Here is a 20,629-nt window from a genome sequence, read left to right on the forward strand (position 1 = left end):
ACCCCTCCTTCCCTCCTGTGAGACTGTTGTAGAGCTCATTTATGTCCAGTTCCTACTGAGCCAGATGGACTCAGCCACGGGACTGGCAGAAAACTGGCACAGACGTTGTTTGAACAAAGGTTACTGTTCCCAAGGACACCGTAAAAAGAGAGAAATTCACACCCAGAGATGCAAGAAGAGCTGGCAGTCACCTCTCCCTGCATCACCTTGAGCCACCCAGGCCAGATGGGCCTCCCACTCCAAGGTGCTCCAAGTGGACCTCAGTGTGCAGGGTGCCGCCGTCAGGCAGGTCTGTTCCATCCCGTGCCTCCTCTCAAATGGAGACACCTGCCAACATTCTCGGGGCTGAGCCGTCTCCCAAAGTTGGAGAAAATGCTAGGTGCACACGGCATAGACACTCCAGGACCTTCCTCCTCATCAGCTCCAGACTCACCTGAGAAGACTGTCCAAGATCACTGAAGCTTAGACCTTCACAGGCCCAAGCACTGACCACTCGTGGGTGTCACCTGAGCCGTGACATGGTCACATGTCAAGCAGCAACACTTCAGTCAATGCTGGTCAACAGATACAATGGTGGTCCCCTAGGATCACCCCACGTCGTGATGCTGTAGCCACCTGAGTCTCCGTGAGAACAGTTATAGTCACAGCACAGAGCTGCCTAACCACCTGCGTCCTAGCTCTGGTCTCATCCGGGACACACTACACTACTGCCTGTGCTGAGCACAAGTGAATATCAGCTGTTATTTTACCAATAAAACCATGTAGGCAACAGTTTATAAAAATACATTATTTATTGTGTTTCAATGTTGTGGCCTCATGCAGAGACCTAGTCCAATAAACTTAAGTCTTCAAGTTAAATATAAATTAAATGAACACAAAACATTATAAACAGATCAGGAAAACTGCTGTAAAGTCCTTCCAACCTACCTCTGAAAGTGCTACGTGGGACATGAAGCTGCCGCAGACTCCGGAAACTGTCACCTGCAGCCACATTCACTAGCTGAAAGCAGTGACAAGGGAAAGTGGCACAGAATAAAGCCGAGGCGGGTCTCACCGTCCCAGTGGGCTGGGCCAGTCGACTGCGATGAGACACTTCACAGAACCTCATGTCTGGACAGTCATCCCCACAGGTGGCCGCAGGGGAATGTGCCCGTAGAGGAGCAGGGACAACCCCAGAACACAAACCCCAGCGGATCAGAGACGAAGAAGGCGTCCTCCATCCTAAAGCGCGTCCAGGGCCCTGGCTCAAACCTGACCCAGACTGGCGCCAGTACTGACTGTTCCCAGGGATGGCTGCCGCGTGTCAAGATGGAAAGGTGTGCTGCTGAGCCCAGGGAGGACACTGATGGCAGCTGATCGCCAGAGCTGGCCTGGCCCACCAAGTTCCTCCTGCAGCCTGAGACCTCCGTCATCCAGAGGCACGAGGCCCGAGTCCTCCTGACGGCGTCCCTTGTGGGCGCACAGTACAGAAGGCCGGTGCTCCACACGGCTCCACGGCCTTCTTCAGGGGAGACGGCGGCTGTGGGAGGGGCCCACACAGAGGGCAGGGCCCTGCAGTCCCCACGCCCTGCCAGGACGCGGCTCCACCACAGCATCTGGACACTCAGCGCAGGCCCTCCTCTCGGAGCTGGAGGTGGGTCCACGCACAGGCACCACCATCTTCCAGAAGGAGCACGTGGAGACCCACTCCCAGGAGGTCAGTTACGGGACTCGGAGGCCGTGGGGCTGCGGACCGTGGACATGAGGTGTGACTTGTACGTCTTGCTCAAGCCTGTCATCCAGAACTTCAGCAGCTTGACGTTGTCTTCCTCGGAGGCACCAAGGACGCTCAGGAGCTTCTGTGTGTCCTCCTTGGGGCGACTGTCCACCTTGGTGAATTTAAAGAGGACCTTAACTTTGCTGCAGAAAACAAAAGCAGACACTCAGACTCACAGCTCAAGAATCGGCGCTCTGTTCGTGGGGCCTGAACAGCTGCAGGACCAACAAGAGCCCTGCGGCCCAGCTGGCAGCAGAGGCACCTGCACCCTGGGGTCCCAGACCCAGGGAGCAGCGAGGAAGCCAGGCAGTGGTGCGCTCCTGAGCCACTTGGGAGACCAAGGCAGGAGGACCGCCAGAGCCAGGATCTCGAGGCTAGCCTCAGCAGCGTGGCAATCACCAGCCTCGCCGGTGATCCCAGGGGCTTGGGAGGCTGGGGCAAGAAGACTGAGCAAGACCCTGTCTCTTAACAAAATACAATACAGCCCCTGAGTTCAATCTCTGGTAACCTCCAAAAAAGTCAAGGCAAGAGGAAACACAGTAACTTACTTTCTTTCTTTTTTTTAACAAGGGGAACAGGCTGGGTAGGGTAGATGTAGCTTAGTGGCAGAGCACCTGCCTAGCACGTAGGAGGCCCCGAGTTTCTAACCCAGCACTGCAACCACACACACACACACACACACACACACACACACACACACACACACCCCTGACCGTCAGATTTGAAGAATTAAGTAGCAGCAGCAGAGAACTTCAGTTACGAGTCTCTTCTGCATGCTCGGCATCCCTCCTTAACCCACTCCCACCTCACAGGAGACACTGGGGCACGACTGCAAGGCCGCGGAGCTCGAGGGGCAGGGCTGAGTCTGGACGGCTCCCCAGCGGCCACAGCCTGGCCTCCCTTGGGAAACAGCACCTACTTTTCCTCAGCAGAGTTCACCCCCCCCCCCCACGTCAGAAGCCTGGAGGGCGATGGCGGCCAGCGCTTACTTCATCCATTCCTCCTTGAGGCAGACGAGGCACTGGTCCACCACATCCACAGACAGGTTCTGGTTGGTCAGAGCTGCTTCAATCTTGTTCAGGATGGTGGGGCCGACTGCGGGCGGGCACAGAGGGCATCAGCACTGCCACCAGAGGCAGGCCGCAGCCACCCCCACGGAAGCAGCCCAGCAGCAGCACCCACCTCGGTCGGCAGCCACGGGGCTCCCACTGGTCACCACGAACTCGTACTTGCTGAGGGACTGGTCGTCCTCACACCCTACTGGGTGGAGCATGGAGCGCGTGGCTGTGTGCACCTCCACGATGACCGCGAACTCTGTGGCAAGGCAAAACACAGTTCCTGGGAAGCGCTGCAGTCTCTCCCTGGCAGGCCTGCCCCTCCCGCCACTCCACAGCAGCTCCACCCCAATGCAGGGCCAGGAGGAGAGCGCAGGCCAATAAAACCTCTTGTGAACAGAGTTAAGGTCAACTTTTGCCTTGTTTAAACCGATCATCTTTTTTACATTACATAATCATAAATTGCACTCATTGATTCACTTCATCCTGAGGAGTCCTAGGAGGTGGCTCAGTATTACTCCACTCACTGCGAGGGAAACTGAAACAGAGGTTCAGGAACAGGCCCAAGGTCACAGTCAATGGTGTGGGGAATTCCAAGCTCATATCTGAAGGTGACTCCTGTGCTGCCCCCTGGGACCTCAGGACTCGGGTTGGCTTGGGGCTATGGAGCCAATGCCAGGCATCCTCCATTCAGCCTGGGAGCACAGCAACTGCCTCTCACACATGCTGAGAAGTCCCTGACTGTCCACAAGGCCAAGACCTGCCCCAGGCTGACTCCTCACATCCTCCAGCCAAGGACAAACCGTTTCCTGGCTCAATGAGGGTGGGGAAACCAGAGAGCCCAGGTGCACTACGAAGGGCACGGAGGACTTCAGCAGGGGGACACCACTGGAGAGGACAAGGAAGCATGGCAGCACGGTGACAGAGAGGCAGGATTGAGCCCCCGAAGGCCCCAGGATCGCGTGGGCACCAACTCTTCAGGATGACTACCCTGGATTCCTGGCTCTGCCGTCCTGGGTGGACACCAACCCTCCACCCCAGGTCTGGGACCTGCTTCCAATGAGAACCATAACCCAGGAGAGCGCTCCCACCACTGGTCATCAGGCCCACTTTCAATCACTTTAGAGACAGAAGACAGAAGTTTCACTGGGAAAGCTGGTCCTACATAGGGGTCCTCCTGCCTCTGAAGCAAGCAGGGGACATCCTCAAACACATGACTGAGATTCAGTTGTATCCTAGTCCCAGGTGTGGGAGCAGCTGGGGGAAGGGCATACCCCCAGGTGGCCCCTGTACCTGAAGCCAGCACATGGGCAGGGATCTGGACATGCGGGCTGAGCCCCAGGAAGTTGCACCGGTAGGCTTCCTCGTACTGGCTGCTGTACGGGATGATGCGGACACAGCCCACGGGCAGCATGGTCTGCGGAGACAGCGTGACTCAGAACCCACAAGCCCAGGGTCCCCTTCGCCCTCCTGTCTCCACTACCCAAACCCACAGGCCCTCTGCAGCCAAAGCTCACTACCCAGGTGTCCCCGAGGCCCTCAGGCCATAGGGTATCTCCCAAAGGCTCCTAACCCCTATCCTGGCCATCGTCACACACTGACTTATGCAGCTCCTTGCTCTGTGGTGTGAATGCCTAGGACACTCTACCTTCTGGGGTGTGTGTCTCTCCCCACTCCTTTTGGAGACAGGGTCATATTCACTTCTGCACCCACAGCTCAGGTGGTCAGTAGGCATGCACACTGTCCAAGGATGCACCTGTGTGCACGCCCAACCTGCTCGGCTCGTGAACACCTGTGCAGAGGTAGCACGGTGGCAGCACGGTGCTAACCCCCATTGCTTCTCAGAGGGGTCACAGGGGTTGGGAGAGGTAGAGGAGATAACTACCACTCTGTCAGGACAGCCCAGACTCCTTCCATTGGAAATAAGAATGTCAAAACCTGCCATCTTTAACAGTAAACAGAAAGCACTGGTGTTAGATTGAGGCATGTTCGATTCCCAAGGCTTTATGCTGAGCAACATTCATGGTGATGGTGACACCTGAAGTCACACCCAAGGCCAGTACGGCCCTGCTACACATCACATAAAAGAAAAAAAGATGTTCTTACCCGAAGTACTTCGAACGCTGACTGGACCAAGTCCACGTCTCTGCTTTTCCAGATCACCTGGTTCCCCATGAGGACGTGCCAGGCCAACATGCGGAAATAGGGGGCACCCAGGACCTGAAACACATCATGCAGTGCTCTCCCCACACGAACAGAAGGAACTTCTCTCTCCTTCTGATGAGAGTTACTTTCTTCATTTGTTTACAGACTTTCTCAGTATAGCAAAGGAGGATGTGGGGGAGGGGAGAGACAGCCACTTCCCTTCTCAAGGAGGCTGCGTGGCCTAAGGGAAGAGAGATGGGGAAGTCCCACATTCCCACCTAAAAGCAAGATTCCAAAGCTCTTGCACCTTAAGATATTTCTCTCAATTTTATTTTTAAACATTTGAAGCAAAAAGGTGTGAACTTTTTACGACAGTTTCCTTCCCTCTATAAGCAACACTGTGCTGAGCCATTGGAAATGAGCCACAAGCACCCCAACACATCGGCACCCAGGAAGACCCAGGGCTTCACCTCCACAAGCCACACCACACTACAACCAGGAGCACCCAGTGGTCAGCCACCACATGAGATCAGCCTCCTAACCATGTTCTTTTTTTTTTAATGTTTATTTAATTGTAGATGAACACACAGTATCTTTATTTATTTTTATGAGGTGCTGAGGATAGAACCCAGTGCCTCACATAGGCGAAGCAAGCACTTTACCCTGAGCCACAGCCTCTGCCCCCTGACCATATTCTTTACAGCTGTGATTCTTTTCATCTAGACGCCAACCGAGGATCAAGATTGCTTTTGGTTGTCCAGTCTTTACTCTTTAATCCAAAACAAGCCCCTCTCCCACCCCACTTTTATCAACTCCCATAATACGGACATTTTAGAGGTCAATTGTCTTATGGTTTCTAAGAAGACAAACACGACTTTGAAACAAAAAAACAAAACAAAACCAAAAAAGTCTCTATGACACCACACTTTACCAACCCTTGCAGCCTCAGTACTCCCACCTCCAGTGGGATCCAAGATTCCTTCCCTGATCCAAGTAAACAATCAACTCCTGCCAAACACAGAGTGGGGGTGGGGGAAAGAGACAGATGGGCATTTTTTAAACAGAAGCCCCAGGGGGCATCAGCCATTAAACCACTCTTTTTATTCCATTTTCCAAAACAGAAAGATTTCTATTCTGATAAGATCAATGATCATTATAAAAATACAGAAAAACATAAAAAGGTGACAACCTACCTTCTTCACTGAACAAGATTCTCCTCCCATCTGACCAAATTTAAGAGTTGATCTAGTGTGTTACTGTTTTGTCTTAAGTGTGACATACAAGGTGCCTTCTGGACTTCACAACATGCTGTTGTTTGGACACACCATAAGTATCATAGCTGTATATTTATGTTAGTTCCAATTTTTTTCTAAGAATGACCATCATTTTCAAGCTACAAAGAGTCTAGGCTTCATGTAAACCAATAATCGTGCTAGTCATCTCTTTACAAGATTCTAGAATGACCAGGTCAGAGAACCACAGGGAGCCAACCACCCGGAAAGGTGAGCACTGGTCCTGTGGCTAGTACATCCCCATGCCCACTGGGCCCTCAGTCACCCACTGAGAAGGCTCCTGGTCACCCCTGCTGAGCAGGAAAGCCAGGCCCAGAGGACAGAGCGTGCTGGACAGACAAGGCTGGGCTCTTCTCCTGAGTTTCCGACTGGAGCTGGGACATCTGCTGCTTACCTGTCTCATGTGCCGGAGAGACTTGAACACTGACAGCTTTCGGGACTGCCAGTTCCCGCAGTCTGAGAGTGAGGAGGCACCGGTGGGGCACTTGGCCAGCTCCCGGCCCTCGGCGCCCTCTGGCAGCACAGGGCCTTTCTCCTCCTTCTCGGCCCCAGAGTTGTCCCAGCCTTCCGACTCCTCTTCTAAGTCTGCACAACAGACGGCAAGGACAGTCATGAGACACACTGCCTCACTCGGTGACCACCGCAGTCCAGGCATCTCCTGGCCACTCCACCAGCCGTCGTATGGCTACTGGCTGGGAGGGCAGGAAGGACTCGGCCACAGCCCACCTGGCCCAGGGTCACACCGAGTTTCAGAAGCACTTACTGAAAGGCCCTGAGCTGCTCCCCACTGGTAGGAAAATGCAACCAATGATGGAAGCGCTGAGGGCTGGTCCCTGAGCAGACCCTCCGCCAGCTCCGCACATTGTGCTCAGTCTTCCCAACCACTCCCATCCCTGCCTCACAGATATGACACACATGGCCCTTCAGCCAATCTGCAGGGAGCCCGCACAATCACATCTATGGGTCGATCACAGTGAGACTCAAAGGAAAGATGCCCATGAGGAGCAGAACCGGGATTTGAAGCCACGGCTGACTCCTAAGTGTGCCCAGCTCCTGTGTGACCCAAACCATGACACAGAGCCCTGCATGCCTGTCAGGCTCTCCTAAGAGACTCAGTAGACCTGTTTTCTCTGTGCCTGCGACAAGCCTTCTGGTATGCACCAGCCTGCGAGTCTTTGATCCACGGTAGTAACCAACAGTTCTAGGACCAGGTGATCTACGGGGCTGTTAAGGCCACACTTCGAGGTTCCATCTTTCCTGAGCCTCTTCTGCTCTCGTGGAGACCTCACTCCTGAATCTCTCCACTTGGGAGAGTTACTGTACAGGTCAAGTGCGTGACCACTGGGGAGACCTCCCAAGAGCTCCAGCAATTCAGAAAGCTTGTCGTGTGTAACCTGAAGCCCAGGAAGCATCAACAGTAACAAACCACGTGTGACACACATCACAGTCCACTCTCCCACCCCTGGCTGTGAGAATGGTGGACACAAACCACCAGAAATCAAACCAGCTCTGGCAGGAAACAGCCAGGATCCAGACCTGTGATCCCAAGCTGGGGCACACACAGGTCCCCAGGAAGTCAGATACCCAGGACCCTGAGCCCCACACGTGAAGGGTCCAATCATGAACCTGGGGAAGGCCAGACACCTGGGAGGCTGGGGAAACATGGGTCCCAATGAAACAACACTGGTTCTGAGCAGGGAATAAAACACTATCTACAAGGCCACGGACCTGGCTGTCATAAACAGTGGGAGGAAAGCAGCCAGTCAGTAGCTCTCTACAGGCAGCCCTCCCTGGGAAGCAGATTCTTTCAAGACACCATCAAGGAAAAGGCGACAGAAAATCACAACCAAAACACCAAGATCAACCTCTGGCCTCCTCAGAGCCAGGCCTCCTTTCACCAGCTCCTCCCACCAGATGGCCAGGAGCCAGCGGCCCCCACAGCCACCATCAGCAACGGGCCCACGCAGCAGCACCCAGCCTCACCAGCAAGCTTCTCCATCTGAACCAAGGTGTCCTCTGTTGGTGCACCCTCCAGGAGCTTCTCCGTCAGCCGGCTGCCACATGCCTTCAGGAGCCTGGAGAACCCAGAATAGCGCCAGCTATGATGTACTCTTGCTGAAGGAGACACTGGGACCAAAGTTCACTGAGCCCCTTGATCCAACTACCTGCTCACAGAAAATATGGATCTAAAAGAAAGGCTAGCCTGGTGTGGTGGTGCACACTGCAGGCCCAGACTCGAGACTCGGGGGAGGGTCACTTGAACCCAGGACTGGAGACTGGCCTGGGCAACAAAGGGAGACCCCTGGGTCCAAAAAAATGAGAAAAATCCTGCTGGACGCTACTGCAAGGACACGCCAGGCCCTGTCTAGGATGCAGGCTATGCTCCTGGACACGACCGGCTGAGGTCCATCAAAGGGCACGGGAGCCAGGTGTCATGGGTGCCTAGGATCCCAGCAGCCTGGGAGGCTGAGGCAGGAGGATCGCAAGCCCAAAGCTAGCTTCAGCAACTTAGTGAGGACTAAGCAACCGAGATCTGTCTCTAGATAAAATATTTAAAAAAAAAAAAAAAAAAAAGGTAGCGGCTGGAGATGTGGCTCAGTGGTCATGCGTCCCTGGGTTCAATCCAGGCCAACCTCAGCACCTTACCAAGACCCTGTCTCAAAATAAAGAGCCGGATAGAGCTCAGTGGTAGAGTGAGATTCAATCCCCACTACCTCAAATATAATTAATCAATTAAGGGCACGAGGAAAATGGGGGTGGGTGCTGGTCAGAGGAACCCTTTGTTCAGATCCTGCCTCAAAAGTCACCTCTGAGACACAAGGGAACACTGAACCTGGAGGATACCAAGAAAACGAGTCACTGTTGTTGGACAGGGTATTGGTATTGTGGTTACATTTATAGTTGAAATGACATAACTTTTGTTGGTTTAAAAGATAATACGAGGGCTGGGGACATAGCTCAGAGGGTAAAGTGCTTGCCTTGCATGCACAAGGGCCTGGGTTCGATCCCCAGCACCACCAAAAAAAAAAAAAAAATAGATAATATGAAAAGTGAGAGGAGAGAAGGAAATGCTGGTGACTTTCAAAGTCAATAGCAGAGGGGGCAGGTTCACTGCATTATTTCTTTTACTTTGCATCTGTATAAAATCTCTTTAATAAAAACTGATTTTTTAAAATATAAGAGGAAGCTAAAAGAATAGAGTCTAAGTGTTCGCATCACAAACAAAAAGGAAATGCATGTCTCCAGTGTGATTTAGCCATCATAGGACAAAGATCCATCACTTAACAACAGGGCAGTGTGCATCACTCAGTGATCTCATCCTTATATGAACACCATAAAGTGTGCCTGTGCAAACGGAGACAGCTATGATGTCATCAGGTGACAATCTACAGGAGCACTATTTTATGTCCACTACTGACCGAAATGTCTTTATGTGACACATGACCCTATATCAAAACATAATGTAGGCCATAAATATATGAATTTTCACTTGCCAATTTTTTTCTTAAATACAGGAAGGACTGTATGTCAGGTGGGTGGACAGATACTTTTCCCCTTTAGTTTACAGGACCTTGAAGCTGCACCCCAGAAGCCTCATCCACACCAGCACAAATTTACACAAGGATCCTTGACTCAGAGCTTCAAACTGACCCTGAACAGAAATAAGTACCGATGGGGGTCTTTACAAGGAGTGAGTATATTCTGCAGTGGAAGGAACAGATACAACCTGTGGCCAGGGAACAGTCTGGTTCCACAAAACTATATGTCCACAAAACTCACTGACACGCCTCCATTCGAGACGTTAATCCCTCACCTTGCCAGGTCTGGGTTTAATGACAGGGCACACTTCTAACAGTGCCAGAAGGGGCAGTGTGTACCCGCCAAGCCCAGGCATACCCCACCATCCCCGACCAGTCACTCTGGGGATGCCAGCGGCATATCCACATGGAGAGGATCCAAGGCCCCTTTCCCAGAGCCAGCACGCACTCACTGCCCCTTCAGGGACACTTTGGAAGTGGCCCCTCAGCAGACTACAGCTCCAGACAAGAAGACCGGGGCCAGAGCACCCAGCTAAGTTACTTCTAACTACTACTTTTTTTTTTTTAAATAAATATTTTAATTGTAGATGGACACAATACCTTTGTTTATTTAGTTTTCTGTAGTGCTGGGATGGAACCCAGGGCCTCACATGCTAGGCAAGCGCTCTACCACTGAGCCACAACCCCAGCAACTCCTAACTTCTTAACCCACAGGCGCTACGTAAGATAAAAGTTGCTTTAGGTTTTTGTTTTTACTCTTTGGTACTGAGGATTAAATCCAGGGGCTTTTACCACTAAACTACACCCCCAGTCTTTTATTTTGAGACAGGGTCCGGCTAAATTGCTTAGGGCCTTGCTAAGTTGCCGAGGGTGATCTAGAACCGGTGTCCTCCTGTCTCAGCCTCCCGAGTTGCTGGGATTGCAGACATGCACTTTTTTTTAAAGGGAGAGGATCACTAACTTTTTTATAGAAATATTTCTTTGTATTATTAGAAAGTGAGGTCCACCTAAATGTGTTTTCCACACACCAGTGGGGAGATGCCCAGAGAACAAGGGTTCCACAGTCCTACGCACACAGGACCTAACTCTACCTGAAGGCTGCTGTGCAACCCAGCCAGGATCACCCTCCCCAACCACAGATCACCTAAACATGGTAACTTCTCCTATTCTAAGACCTGCCAGAAACCCTCGACTCTACACTACCAGGCAAAGGACGTGTGAAGACAGGCCCACAGGTTGTCATCGCTGGTCAAGGAAGTCAGCGAGCGGGCAGCATTGCCGTTCCGCTGGTGCAGGAAGGGTGTGAATGCTGTATTCATCCTCTGGGCTCGCTGCGGGCATCCAAACTGCTCCGCCTCAAACACCTGGAATGTGAAGGGACAGGGCAGCCTCTTTCATAACCAGTCAACAGCCAGAACCTGCTCATTCACAATAGCCACCACAGGTGTTCCCCCAGACGTCCCACTCTGCTCTCCAGACACGGAGCCTAGGATACGTCAGCAGCCTGACATTCTGACACAGAATGGCTGCACCTCCAGAGGACAGGGGCTGGCACAGAATTCCTCCATCCTTTCTCCTATCCAGCCACTGGCTCCCGGGGGTACGGGATAGGACGAAGGCATAGTCTCTGACATGTTGGGCAGAGGAGGCAGAGACAACAGGGAGGAAGCTAGAACCAAGGAGACCCAGGACAGCAGAGCAGGAGGGGCCAGAAAAGCAGGTGGGAGGGCCAGGAGGCACACACATGCCCGAATCAGAAGCCAAGAGACCACACTTGGGTATGCAGTGGAGCAGGCCAAGGGGACACCTGCCTGGGCTCTCAGTGAACACAGCAGCGCAGAAAGACACCAGCAGTGCCATCCCCTCCCCTTCCCTCTCAGACACACCTTGAGAGCCTTGCCCTGGAGCTCATCTATGATCCCACGGATCTTCCCCAGCAGGAAGGGCCAGGAGTTGATGAGGTAAATCCGGTCCATCATGATGGCGATGATGCTGTACCAGCGCTGGAAGCCCCTGGCCAGGCTGTCCTTAATGAAGAAGGTGTGGCTGAACACAAAACCATGCTGCTCGTCCCCAAAGAAAATGGGACCTTCTCGGCCAGGGCACACCTGGAAGAAACCACAGCAACTGGAGGGATGTCCCCTTCTTGCTCTAGGAACACCAGGTCAAAGCCGCCTCCTCAGATCTCTGCTTTTGTTTTGGTTTGTTTTCTGGTGCTACAGGTCAAACCCAGGCTGCCCACGTGCTAGGCAGGTGCTCTACCACTAAGCTACGCCCCCAGCCCCTCCTTAGACCTTTCTTTTGGCATAAGTTAGCCAGTAACAGCAAAGCAATGGCAGACAGAGAATGGAAAGCCCAGCAGTCACCTACTCTTGTGTGCAAACTTACTTTTCCTTTTCTGGTGTAGGGGGACTAAGCACATGCTCTATCACTGAGCCACACCCCAGGTCCCACAAACTTTCTGGAGGTAACACTGGTGACCATGGAGTGCCAAGGTGCCTAGGTTCATTACTGTTCTCCCCTTGAAATCTGTAACTCCTGTACCAATATTCCTTCTACCCCTGCCACTGCTCATCAGGAGCAGACTGAAGAGTTGGCAGGTCAAAACTGCAGTCCATCCAGTTAAATCTGCACCCTCAATTCTCAGAGTCCTCCAGTCCCTTCTGCATGACACACTTATTCTTACTTTACATATAATTCAAGCACACGGCCTGTCTGCCTACTGACCGATGTGCAGCATGGAATTAAAAGAGGGGAAGAGCTGCAGGCAGGTATACAAGAACAGTGAGAATCAACAGGGCTCAGAGGGTCTGACAGAGTGGACACAGCACCAGGAAAGGTTAGTATCTGGATCATGAGTTCTTTGTGACAGATAAAAACATAGAAGCTAAGACTCAAGCTAGACAGCAGGAGCCATACTTAGGACCCAAGAGGAGGTTCTAAGTAGCACTGGATGATCCCTGAAATGTAGAGTGATAACTGAGATGGTAAAAAACGCTGACATTTGATACAGTGAAGTATAGGTCCTAGAAATCATTTGTATCTTAGGAATATGTCCCAATCTGTATCTTAGGATTTTAGACCTTAAAGTAAAAAGCCAGCACCTATTTAGAAACTGGAGTCCAAGAGGCTCGATGTAGCTCAGTGTTAAAGCACAGGCATGCATGAGGGCCTGGGTTCCAACCCCAGAATGGGGGGGTGGGGCTGGAGAGTCCACCAGGACATATTCTGGGTGTTCCAGGCAACCAACGTAGCCATACTTTCTGTCAGCGCAGAAAAGCAAAGAAGAACACCTTCCATCTCCCGATCCCAAACTGGCACTGATCCCATGCAGGTGTGAGTTTCTCCACGACCCCACATCTGCCTGGAGCTTACCTCGCAGCTCAGGCTCCGCACACAGGCCTGGCGGACAATGCTGAAGAGCTGGGGGTGGTTTGGGTGTTGGTGACTAACGTACTTAATGGAGGTCTCTTTATCATGGCTGATATAGCCTGGGTGCCCAGCAGCAAGTGACCGGCAACCCTATCCAAAAAAAGAAAAAGAAAACCTGTTAGAGGTGGGCAACAAACTGTCTTATTCATACGTAGATCTGGATTTAGAAAGCATGATCTATTTTTGTAGAAAGATAACTGGCTCCTGCCAGGCCTGGTGGAACACACCTGTAATCACAGCTACTCAGGAGGCTGAGGCAGGAGGATGGTGAGTTCAAGACCAGCCTCAGCCCTGTCTCAAAATAAAAAAAAAAAATTAAAAAAAGGGGAGGTGTAGTAGAATGCCCCTGGGTTAAATCCCCAGTAAAATACATACATGCATAAAATAACCAGTTCCTAGATCTATTCTTATCTGAACATTTAAATGAATTCTAAGGAGGAAGGCCTGGATCCAGGGCTCCATAGGTTGCCAGGGGCTAGTAATAATGTATTTACTGATTATTCATGGAGCAGTTATTATGAAAAGAGCTTTGGATGCTTTATCTCATCCACAGAGCAACCCCATGAGGTGATTATAGTAAGAAGCCCCATTTTAAAGAAGAAAAAACTGAGGCTGAGATGCAAAGAAGCTGCTCCAAAGATCCAGAGCCAGGGGTTTGAGCACTTGCGTAGCATGTGTGATGCCAAGCACCATGAGGGGAAAAAAAGAAACAAAGATACCAAGGGTCTAGAGCTATACCACTTTCTCAGATGTTGCCACCAGTCCCTCTACCAGGCTTTTGTCCTTGGTCCTGAACAAATACTTGGCAGGGGCCTCGGCCACAGGCAAGGGGCCCAACAGTGATGGGGCAGAAGCAGGACTTCAGAGTGTTAATGCAGCAGCTTGAAAAAGTACCGTACTGCAGGGAGTGGTTCTGAGGCTATGCACCCCAGCCCTGTGCACATGAGGACTCTGAGGCAAGCCCTTCCCAGAGGTTCAGGGCTCCAAGGCCACAGTAACCAATGCTCAAGGCCTCTCCAATGACCTGGCAACCATCCGACACTCCTCTCAGAAGGTTCTCCCTAGTTCTGCTCCCTTTTGGGTCCCTCACAGGTGTTTCCAGAAATTCCAGACCATCTGCTTCTCAGGAGAATCAAACAGGCTGTTCCCACCTGATTGCAGGCCTGGCCCAGCTCCTCCCATGTGGCCCACTGAGAGAACTTCAGCTTCACTCCAGAGCTCACACAGTGACCCAGTAAGGAGTGCCAGGATCCTGAGAGCGGAAACCCCCGGGGCTGCTGGGCTGAGGAGACCCAAACCTAGCACAGCTGCAGTGTGTGAGCACAAAGGCAAAGGCTAAGCTGGGGACAACTGCCTGCTGACAGAGTGGGTTAAAAAGCCAAAGCTGGTACGAAGGGAAAGAGCCTGGGGCCTCAGAGAGTTCAGGCATCAGAGAGGTAATGAAGCTGGGCTGTCCCCTGAGGCCTCACCTGTGCTCTACAGATTCAGAGTCTCCTTTCCTTCCCGCACCTCCCTCCCACCTCCAGCAGAAGGCAAAACAACCCCTCAGACACTTGCCTCACACATGTCTGACTTTTTGGGCCCTGGGCTGCTGGACTCCGCGCTGGCCCCCTCAGCTGGGCTGTGGGCACGGACCCGGCTGCTCATCTGGATGCCGCCCTCTTCCTCCTCGGCTTGTTCCCCTGGGCCTGGGCTGTCCCCATTCGTGGCCCCCTGGGGTAGAGGGGCGTGTAGAACTTCCGTGCAAAAGAGAGTGCGGGGGCCATGGAGCTCACAGAAGTGACAGAGGGCAACGATGGCATTCATGGTGCCTTAGAGATCGGCAGAAGCCTGTGGGAGCAGAGACACTGTCAGGTGGTTTCACCTGTTCATATCACAACCTCCCCAGGGCTTCCGGAACACCAGGACCACAAGGACAGAATTCCCACACCGCAGAAGCAAGTCACCACCCAGCTGACACAGGCTGAGCACCCGCTCTGTGCCACACTGCTTCAGGAACAGGAGACAAGAGCAGGACAGACAGGGTCCCATCCTGGGGAGCTATGTCAGAGGAGGAAACCATGAGTAAACACTTGCACAGAGAGGCAGCAGAGCACACAGGGAAAATATATACCCCGGAGTGACATCCAGTGCAGCAACATGTGTAATGTCACACCACTAGAGTGACACAAAGAAAGCAACCCAGGAAACCGGGGAGCTCTTGATCCAGCAGGCCAGGCAAGAGATGGGGGCTATGAGACTGCCCCTGGGAAGCGCACCTCCAAGGGGGACACAGGGAACACTACTCATTCCCACACACACCAGGCTACAGAGGACACAGTGGAACCCCTAAAGGTAGCAGGTGCAGGGAGGGGCTGGCGCCACAAGGCGCCAGGGAGAGATGGGGGGCAGTGCCTGCGGATTGAGCGGCTCTGAAGAGGAGCAAGAGCTGAGGGTCAAGGCTACAGGAAGCAGACTTCAGGCTTCTAGGCCTCGAGGCCCTAGAAATAGGCCCCAGAATGTATCTTCAGACTGGAAGAGATCTGGTGGGCCTGATGAGAGGCATGGGAAGATCTGAACTACAGCCGGAAAGGCTCCCTCAGGCTGGTGTGCGGAGAAGAGAATGTAGGAGCAGGGAGGAAGGGAGGAAGCCAGTTGAGGGGCCCCACTGCCCTGAGGAAGAATCAATGGGGCCTTGGCCAAAGGCTGCACTGGGAGGAGGGCAGCAGACAGTGAACATTTCCAAGGCAGGGCCAGCAGACTGCTAGTGGGGAGACATGGGACTTGAAGAAAGTAATGTGGAAGACCAGAAGAGGAAGAGCGGCAGATGGAGGGAAGAGGCCCTCCCTGAGTCCTCATTCCCTGGCCGACAGGACGTGGTTATGACCAAGGCTTGGCAGGTCACATGAGCTTACCTGGGGTGCTGAGGGTGTGAGGGGGGGGCAAAGTTGGGAGATTCAGACTGTAGGTGGCGGGGTAAGAACAGTCCTCTAGGGGAAGGGAGGGGAGGTAGCTGGTGACAGCATCCTTTATCTGGGAGTCAACAGGACACTTGGCTAAAAAGCCTGACAGTTCTACAGAGATTCCAACTGCACTATCACAGAGGGCAGACCCCAACACCCCAGGATCTCTGCCTGGGTCACTCCTCACCATGGGGCCTCCACCTGCCTGTCCTCGCCCAGGGCCCTCCCTACCCAACCCATGCAGCCACCCACCTTCATTCCATCATTCCTCTTCCCCTGCGTTAAGTCCTAGCACTTTTCATACCAGGAACCCCAGTGTTTGAATATGCTCCCCCATAAAATGAAAGGTCCCTAAAAGTGGAGACTTGGTCTCGCTAACTGCTATATCCCCAGCATCTACACACAGGAAGCACCAAATTAGCATGTGCTAGATAAATTATTTATTTAGGAGTTGTCCTCGGAGAGATGACAACTGTGGGCAGAGAAAGTGGAGATATCCATAAACAGGAGAGGCTCCAGGGCACACTAGGGGAAGGCCACAGTCTACTGGCACAGGAACCGAGTGGTCTGAATTGAAACAAGGATTCACAACAGTGGGGCCAAGGACAGCAGTAGCTTAAGAATTCACTGTGGGGCCAGGTGTGGTGGCACACACCTGTAATCCCAGCAGCTCAGGAGGCTGAAGCAGGAGGATAGCAAATTCAAGTCCAGCCTCAGCAATTTAAGAGGCCCTAAGCAACTTAGTGAGACGCTGTCTCAAAATAAAAAAGGGCTGGTGATGTAGCTCAGTGGTCCCCAGCATCACAAAAAAAAAAAAAAAAAAAAAAGAATAATAATTCACTGTGGGACTAGGGGTGTGGCTCAGTGGTAGAGTGTGTGCCTAACATGCATATGGCCCTGGATTCCATTCCCAACACGCGAAAAATAAAAAAATAAAAATCTACTGTGGAAGAGCAAAGTGACCACTGTTATAATACATGTGGCTGGGAAGGAAAAGGGGAATCAGCACCCAAAGTTAAAGCGGGGATATAACCCTAGAAAAGGCGCCCACATCTTCCTTTGAGGTATAAAGGGACAAGAAATAAGGTTTCTTCCAGCATCAATACTAACCTTATACTTAGCAGAAACACAGAGAATGCCAAGTCTGTACACATGAGTCAACCATGGCAATGTCCGTCATACCCCAAGACCTGATATATTCTAGAAAAGGCGGAAAAAAAACAGCATGAAAAAAACATTCAAGAAGCTTAGAGTCAACCTCAAATTAGGACATTGCAAAAGAGAATTTGGAGATTCATCTGTTGTTATGGTTTAGATCTTAACATCTCCCATAGGCCATGTGTTCTGTGAGGAGGGGTGGAACCCTTGGGTGGGATCTACTAGAAAGTTAGGTCATTGAGGACCCCCATCCCTCCCCCTCTCTCTTTGCTTCCCAGCTGCTATGAAGTGAGAGCTCTGCACTATCACGTACACCCACCATGATGTGCTGCTTTGCCACAGACTCAAATCAAAAGGACCAAGTGATCATGGGCTGAAACCTCTGAAACTATAAGCCAACATAAATTCTTCCTTGTAAGTTGATTTTCTCAGGTATTTTGTCACAGTAACAGAAAGCTAATATGCCTGTGGTTCTGAATGGTTTAGCAGCCCTCTCATTTTGGGGGGATTTTTAAATTTTGTTTTGTTTTGATACTGGGGATTGAAATCAGGGGAGATTTATTTATTTACTTACTTATTTATTTACTTATAATTGACAGGGTCTTCATAAGTTGCTGAGGGTCTAAGTTGCTGAAACTGGCCTTGAATTTGTAATCCTCTTGCCTCAGCCTCCTAAATCACTCAGACGACAGGAATGTGCCACTGTACTCAGTTTGCCCTCTCATATTTTGAGCAGTGGCTGATAGCAAATGACACTGAAGCTAAAGTTTTACACCTCTAATGCAATATTTCAAAAAGGATCTCCTTAACTGGGCACAGTGGAACACACCTATTAATCCCAGCAACTCGGAAGATTAAAGCAGAAGAATCATAAATTCAAGGCCAGCCTGGATAATTTATTGAGACCCTGTCTCAAAATAAAGATTAAAAAGGGCTGGGAAGTATAGATCAGAAGTATAGCACCCCTAAATCCAATCTTCATTTCTACTAAAAATAATATGAAGAGCTGGGGCTGGGGCTCAGTGGTAGAGCACTCACCTAGCATGTGAGAGGCCCTGGATTCAATCCTCAGCACCACATAAAAATAAATAAAATTGGGGCTGGGGATGTGGCTCAAGCGGTAGCGCGCTCGCCTGACATGCGTGTGGCCCGGGTTCGATACTCAGCACCACATACAAAGATGTTGTGTCCACCGAAAACTAAAAAATAAATATTAAAATTCTCTCTCTTTAAAAAAAAAAAAAGGTATTATGTCCAACTACAGTTAAACAATAAATATTTAAAAAATAATAATAATATGAAGTGAAATCAAAGAAAAGGGATCTCCTTAAACATATTTATGATTTTAATTTCTTTTTGTAGTTATAGATGGACAGAATGCCTTTATTTTATTTATTTTTATGTGATGCTGAGGATCGAACCCAGTGCCTGATGCATGCTAGGCAAGCGCTCTGCCACTGAGCTACAGCACCAGACCTATTATGATCTTTTTAAAATAGAAAATATCTTTAAAATATAAAGCCACTGGTTTTAAGGTCACTTTGGCAACATACACATCATGCCAATTGAGCCCTTCAGACCACAGACCTAGACATTACTCTCATCCCCTTCCCAAATGGGAAAAGGAAACCAGAGGCAATGCTGCTAACCTACTAGTGCCCAGCATTCAGGATCAACACAGACTACTCTTATTGTTAGCTTTGTTTCGACGAAAAAGCATTCCTTCCACAAGAGCTCTGAACATACTGATTGTGTATGCCACAGTCCCACACAGCTACTGTAAGGCAGTAAGAAACACTACATGACACTTTGCTCTGGAGTCACAAAGATCTACTACTTGGGACTCTAACCCTTAGCAGTCAGATGACATCAAATGTTACTTCTCTGAGCACCTTTACAGAGCTCCCTGACACTACAGAAGAGCAAACACAGTGTCATGTACCACTATTGCTCAATTACCTAATGACAATGGTGACAATCTAACACCTCCAGCAGCAGTCTGACTGTGGCCTTTCCATGCTGTAACAGAAAGTTCCTCCTGCCAGCCTGGGCACGGATGATCGTGCCAGGTATCCAAGGGCTGGAGGATCAGCACCTTCTGCCCTCTGCCTCCCAAGGCTGCCAGTGAGTACCCTGAACCTCCATCCACAAGCCAATCCCTGAGCTGAGAATGAGTCTGTCAATACCCACCAAACTGGGCATAACAGAAGCCTTCAATCCTTCATGGAAGATGCTGAGCTGATCCAGAAGACTCTGCTCTGTAGGAATGCCAGCCTGGGAGAAGGGGCCCAAGCCAGAGGGAAACCCAACCTGAGTGGGGGGCAGTCAGAGCGCAGTCTCACGGTAACACTCAACGAGAATAAATGGAGGGTCCTGACTTGGTGGTGGTGGGGGGTTAACCCAGGTCACCTTCCTGGGGAACATGCCCATCATGCCCCCATACCTCAGGGTCTCGGCGATGCCTTCCACTAGGTCCTAAACCCCCCATCATTCGCCCACCTCGGACCCACACAGAGTCAGCCCAATCCCTGCTGCAGCCCAGGGCCCGGAGCTGACCCTCGCCTAGCACCTCAACGCGTCAGCCCCGCCCCCGACTAACAGGCTCAGGTCGCGGTCGCTGAGGGGCCGCGTCCCACCAGAGCGCCGCCAGGGCCACTTCCGACCCGACCCCACAGGAGGTCTGTCAGCCCCAGCCCCGCCCTCGAGGGAGCTGGCCGAGTCCAGCGCCACCAAACTCACCCGCAGACCCCTCAGCTCCGGCAGCCCCGGCGCCGAACCCCGGGGCGCGTGACTCGGCCGGGCCATACCAACCACCGGCCCTGCAGTGGGGGAGCTGGAACCGCCCAAGCGCTCCCTGCGCCCCAGGATCTGAGGAGCCCTGCACAACTAGCCACCTCCAGCAATACAGCCAGGGTTCTACAATTCCGAAGTCCGGCGGGGAACGACGCGCATCTGCCAGACACCCCTTCTTGGCCACCTCCAGTCGCCTCCCCCCGCCCAGAGGTAAAGAATGGTTCAAACCACCCCGCGGGTGGAGGAAACCATCCCAAACGCGGGGAGATGCTTAAGTTTGAAAAACATTTTAAGAGAGTTTAGGGAAAATATAGCCAGCCTAAGACTCTTCTACTACACAGAAAAAATAAAGAAGAATTTCCTAGAAGCGGTATAACTTCACTTAAGCCAGCTGTTTTTTTTAAAATTCGCCACTGGAACCCGTCTGAACTCTAAGGAGAGTGGAAAGTGCGGGCAGGTACCTGGGAGGAAGCGGTCACGTGACACAGGGAAGCCCGCAACGCGAGGGAGGCCGGTT

The 20,629-nt window shown here is 51.7% G+C and overlaps 1 protein-coding gene across 1 annotated transcript; it reads right to left on the minus strand.

Moving 5' to 3' along the window:
- On the minus strand, positions 1-20,115 carry Flcn (folliculin). The gene is made up of 13 exons (XM_026408722.2): positions 20,059-20,115; positions 17,272-17,361; positions 14,777-15,049; positions 13,163-13,309; positions 11,674-11,895; positions 10,991-11,151; positions 8,232-8,323; positions 6,643-6,833; positions 4,918-5,031; positions 4,105-4,228; positions 2,939-3,070; positions 2,746-2,851; positions 1-1,899 (listed from the first exon to the last, which is right to left on the minus strand). The coding sequence occupies exons 3-13, from the start codon at positions 15,023-15,025 to the stop codon at positions 1,698-1,700; spliced, it is 1,740 nt and encodes a 579-aa protein (XP_026264507.2). The 5' UTR covers positions 15,026-15,049; positions 17,272-17,361; positions 20,059-20,115; the 3' UTR covers positions 1-1,697.
- Positions 20,116-20,629: the final 514 nt, after the last annotated feature.

The sequence above is a fragment of the Urocitellus parryii genome, chromosome 7 (assembly GCF_045843805.1).
Source record: "Urocitellus parryii isolate mUroPar1 chromosome 7, mUroPar1.hap1, whole genome shotgun sequence".
In the NCBI taxonomy this organism is placed as follows: domain Eukaryota; kingdom Metazoa; phylum Chordata; class Mammalia; order Rodentia; family Sciuridae; genus Urocitellus; species Urocitellus parryii.

Bases quoted from the DNA above. Each gene is read 5' to 3' on its own strand.
- Flcn (XM_026408722.2), bottom strand. From the start codon at position 15,025: ATGAATGCCATCGTTGCCCTCTGTCACTTCTGTGAGCTCCATGGCCCC. The intron at 13,310-14,776 runs GCAAGTGTCTGA...TTTTTTGGATAG, and splicing joins AAAAGTCAGACATGTGTGAG to GGTTGCCGGTCACTTGCTGC. The intron at 1,900-2,745 runs GTAAGCGCTGGC...TGTTTTCTGCAG, and splicing joins CTCAAGGAGGAATGGATGAA to CAAAGTTAAGGTCCTCTTTA.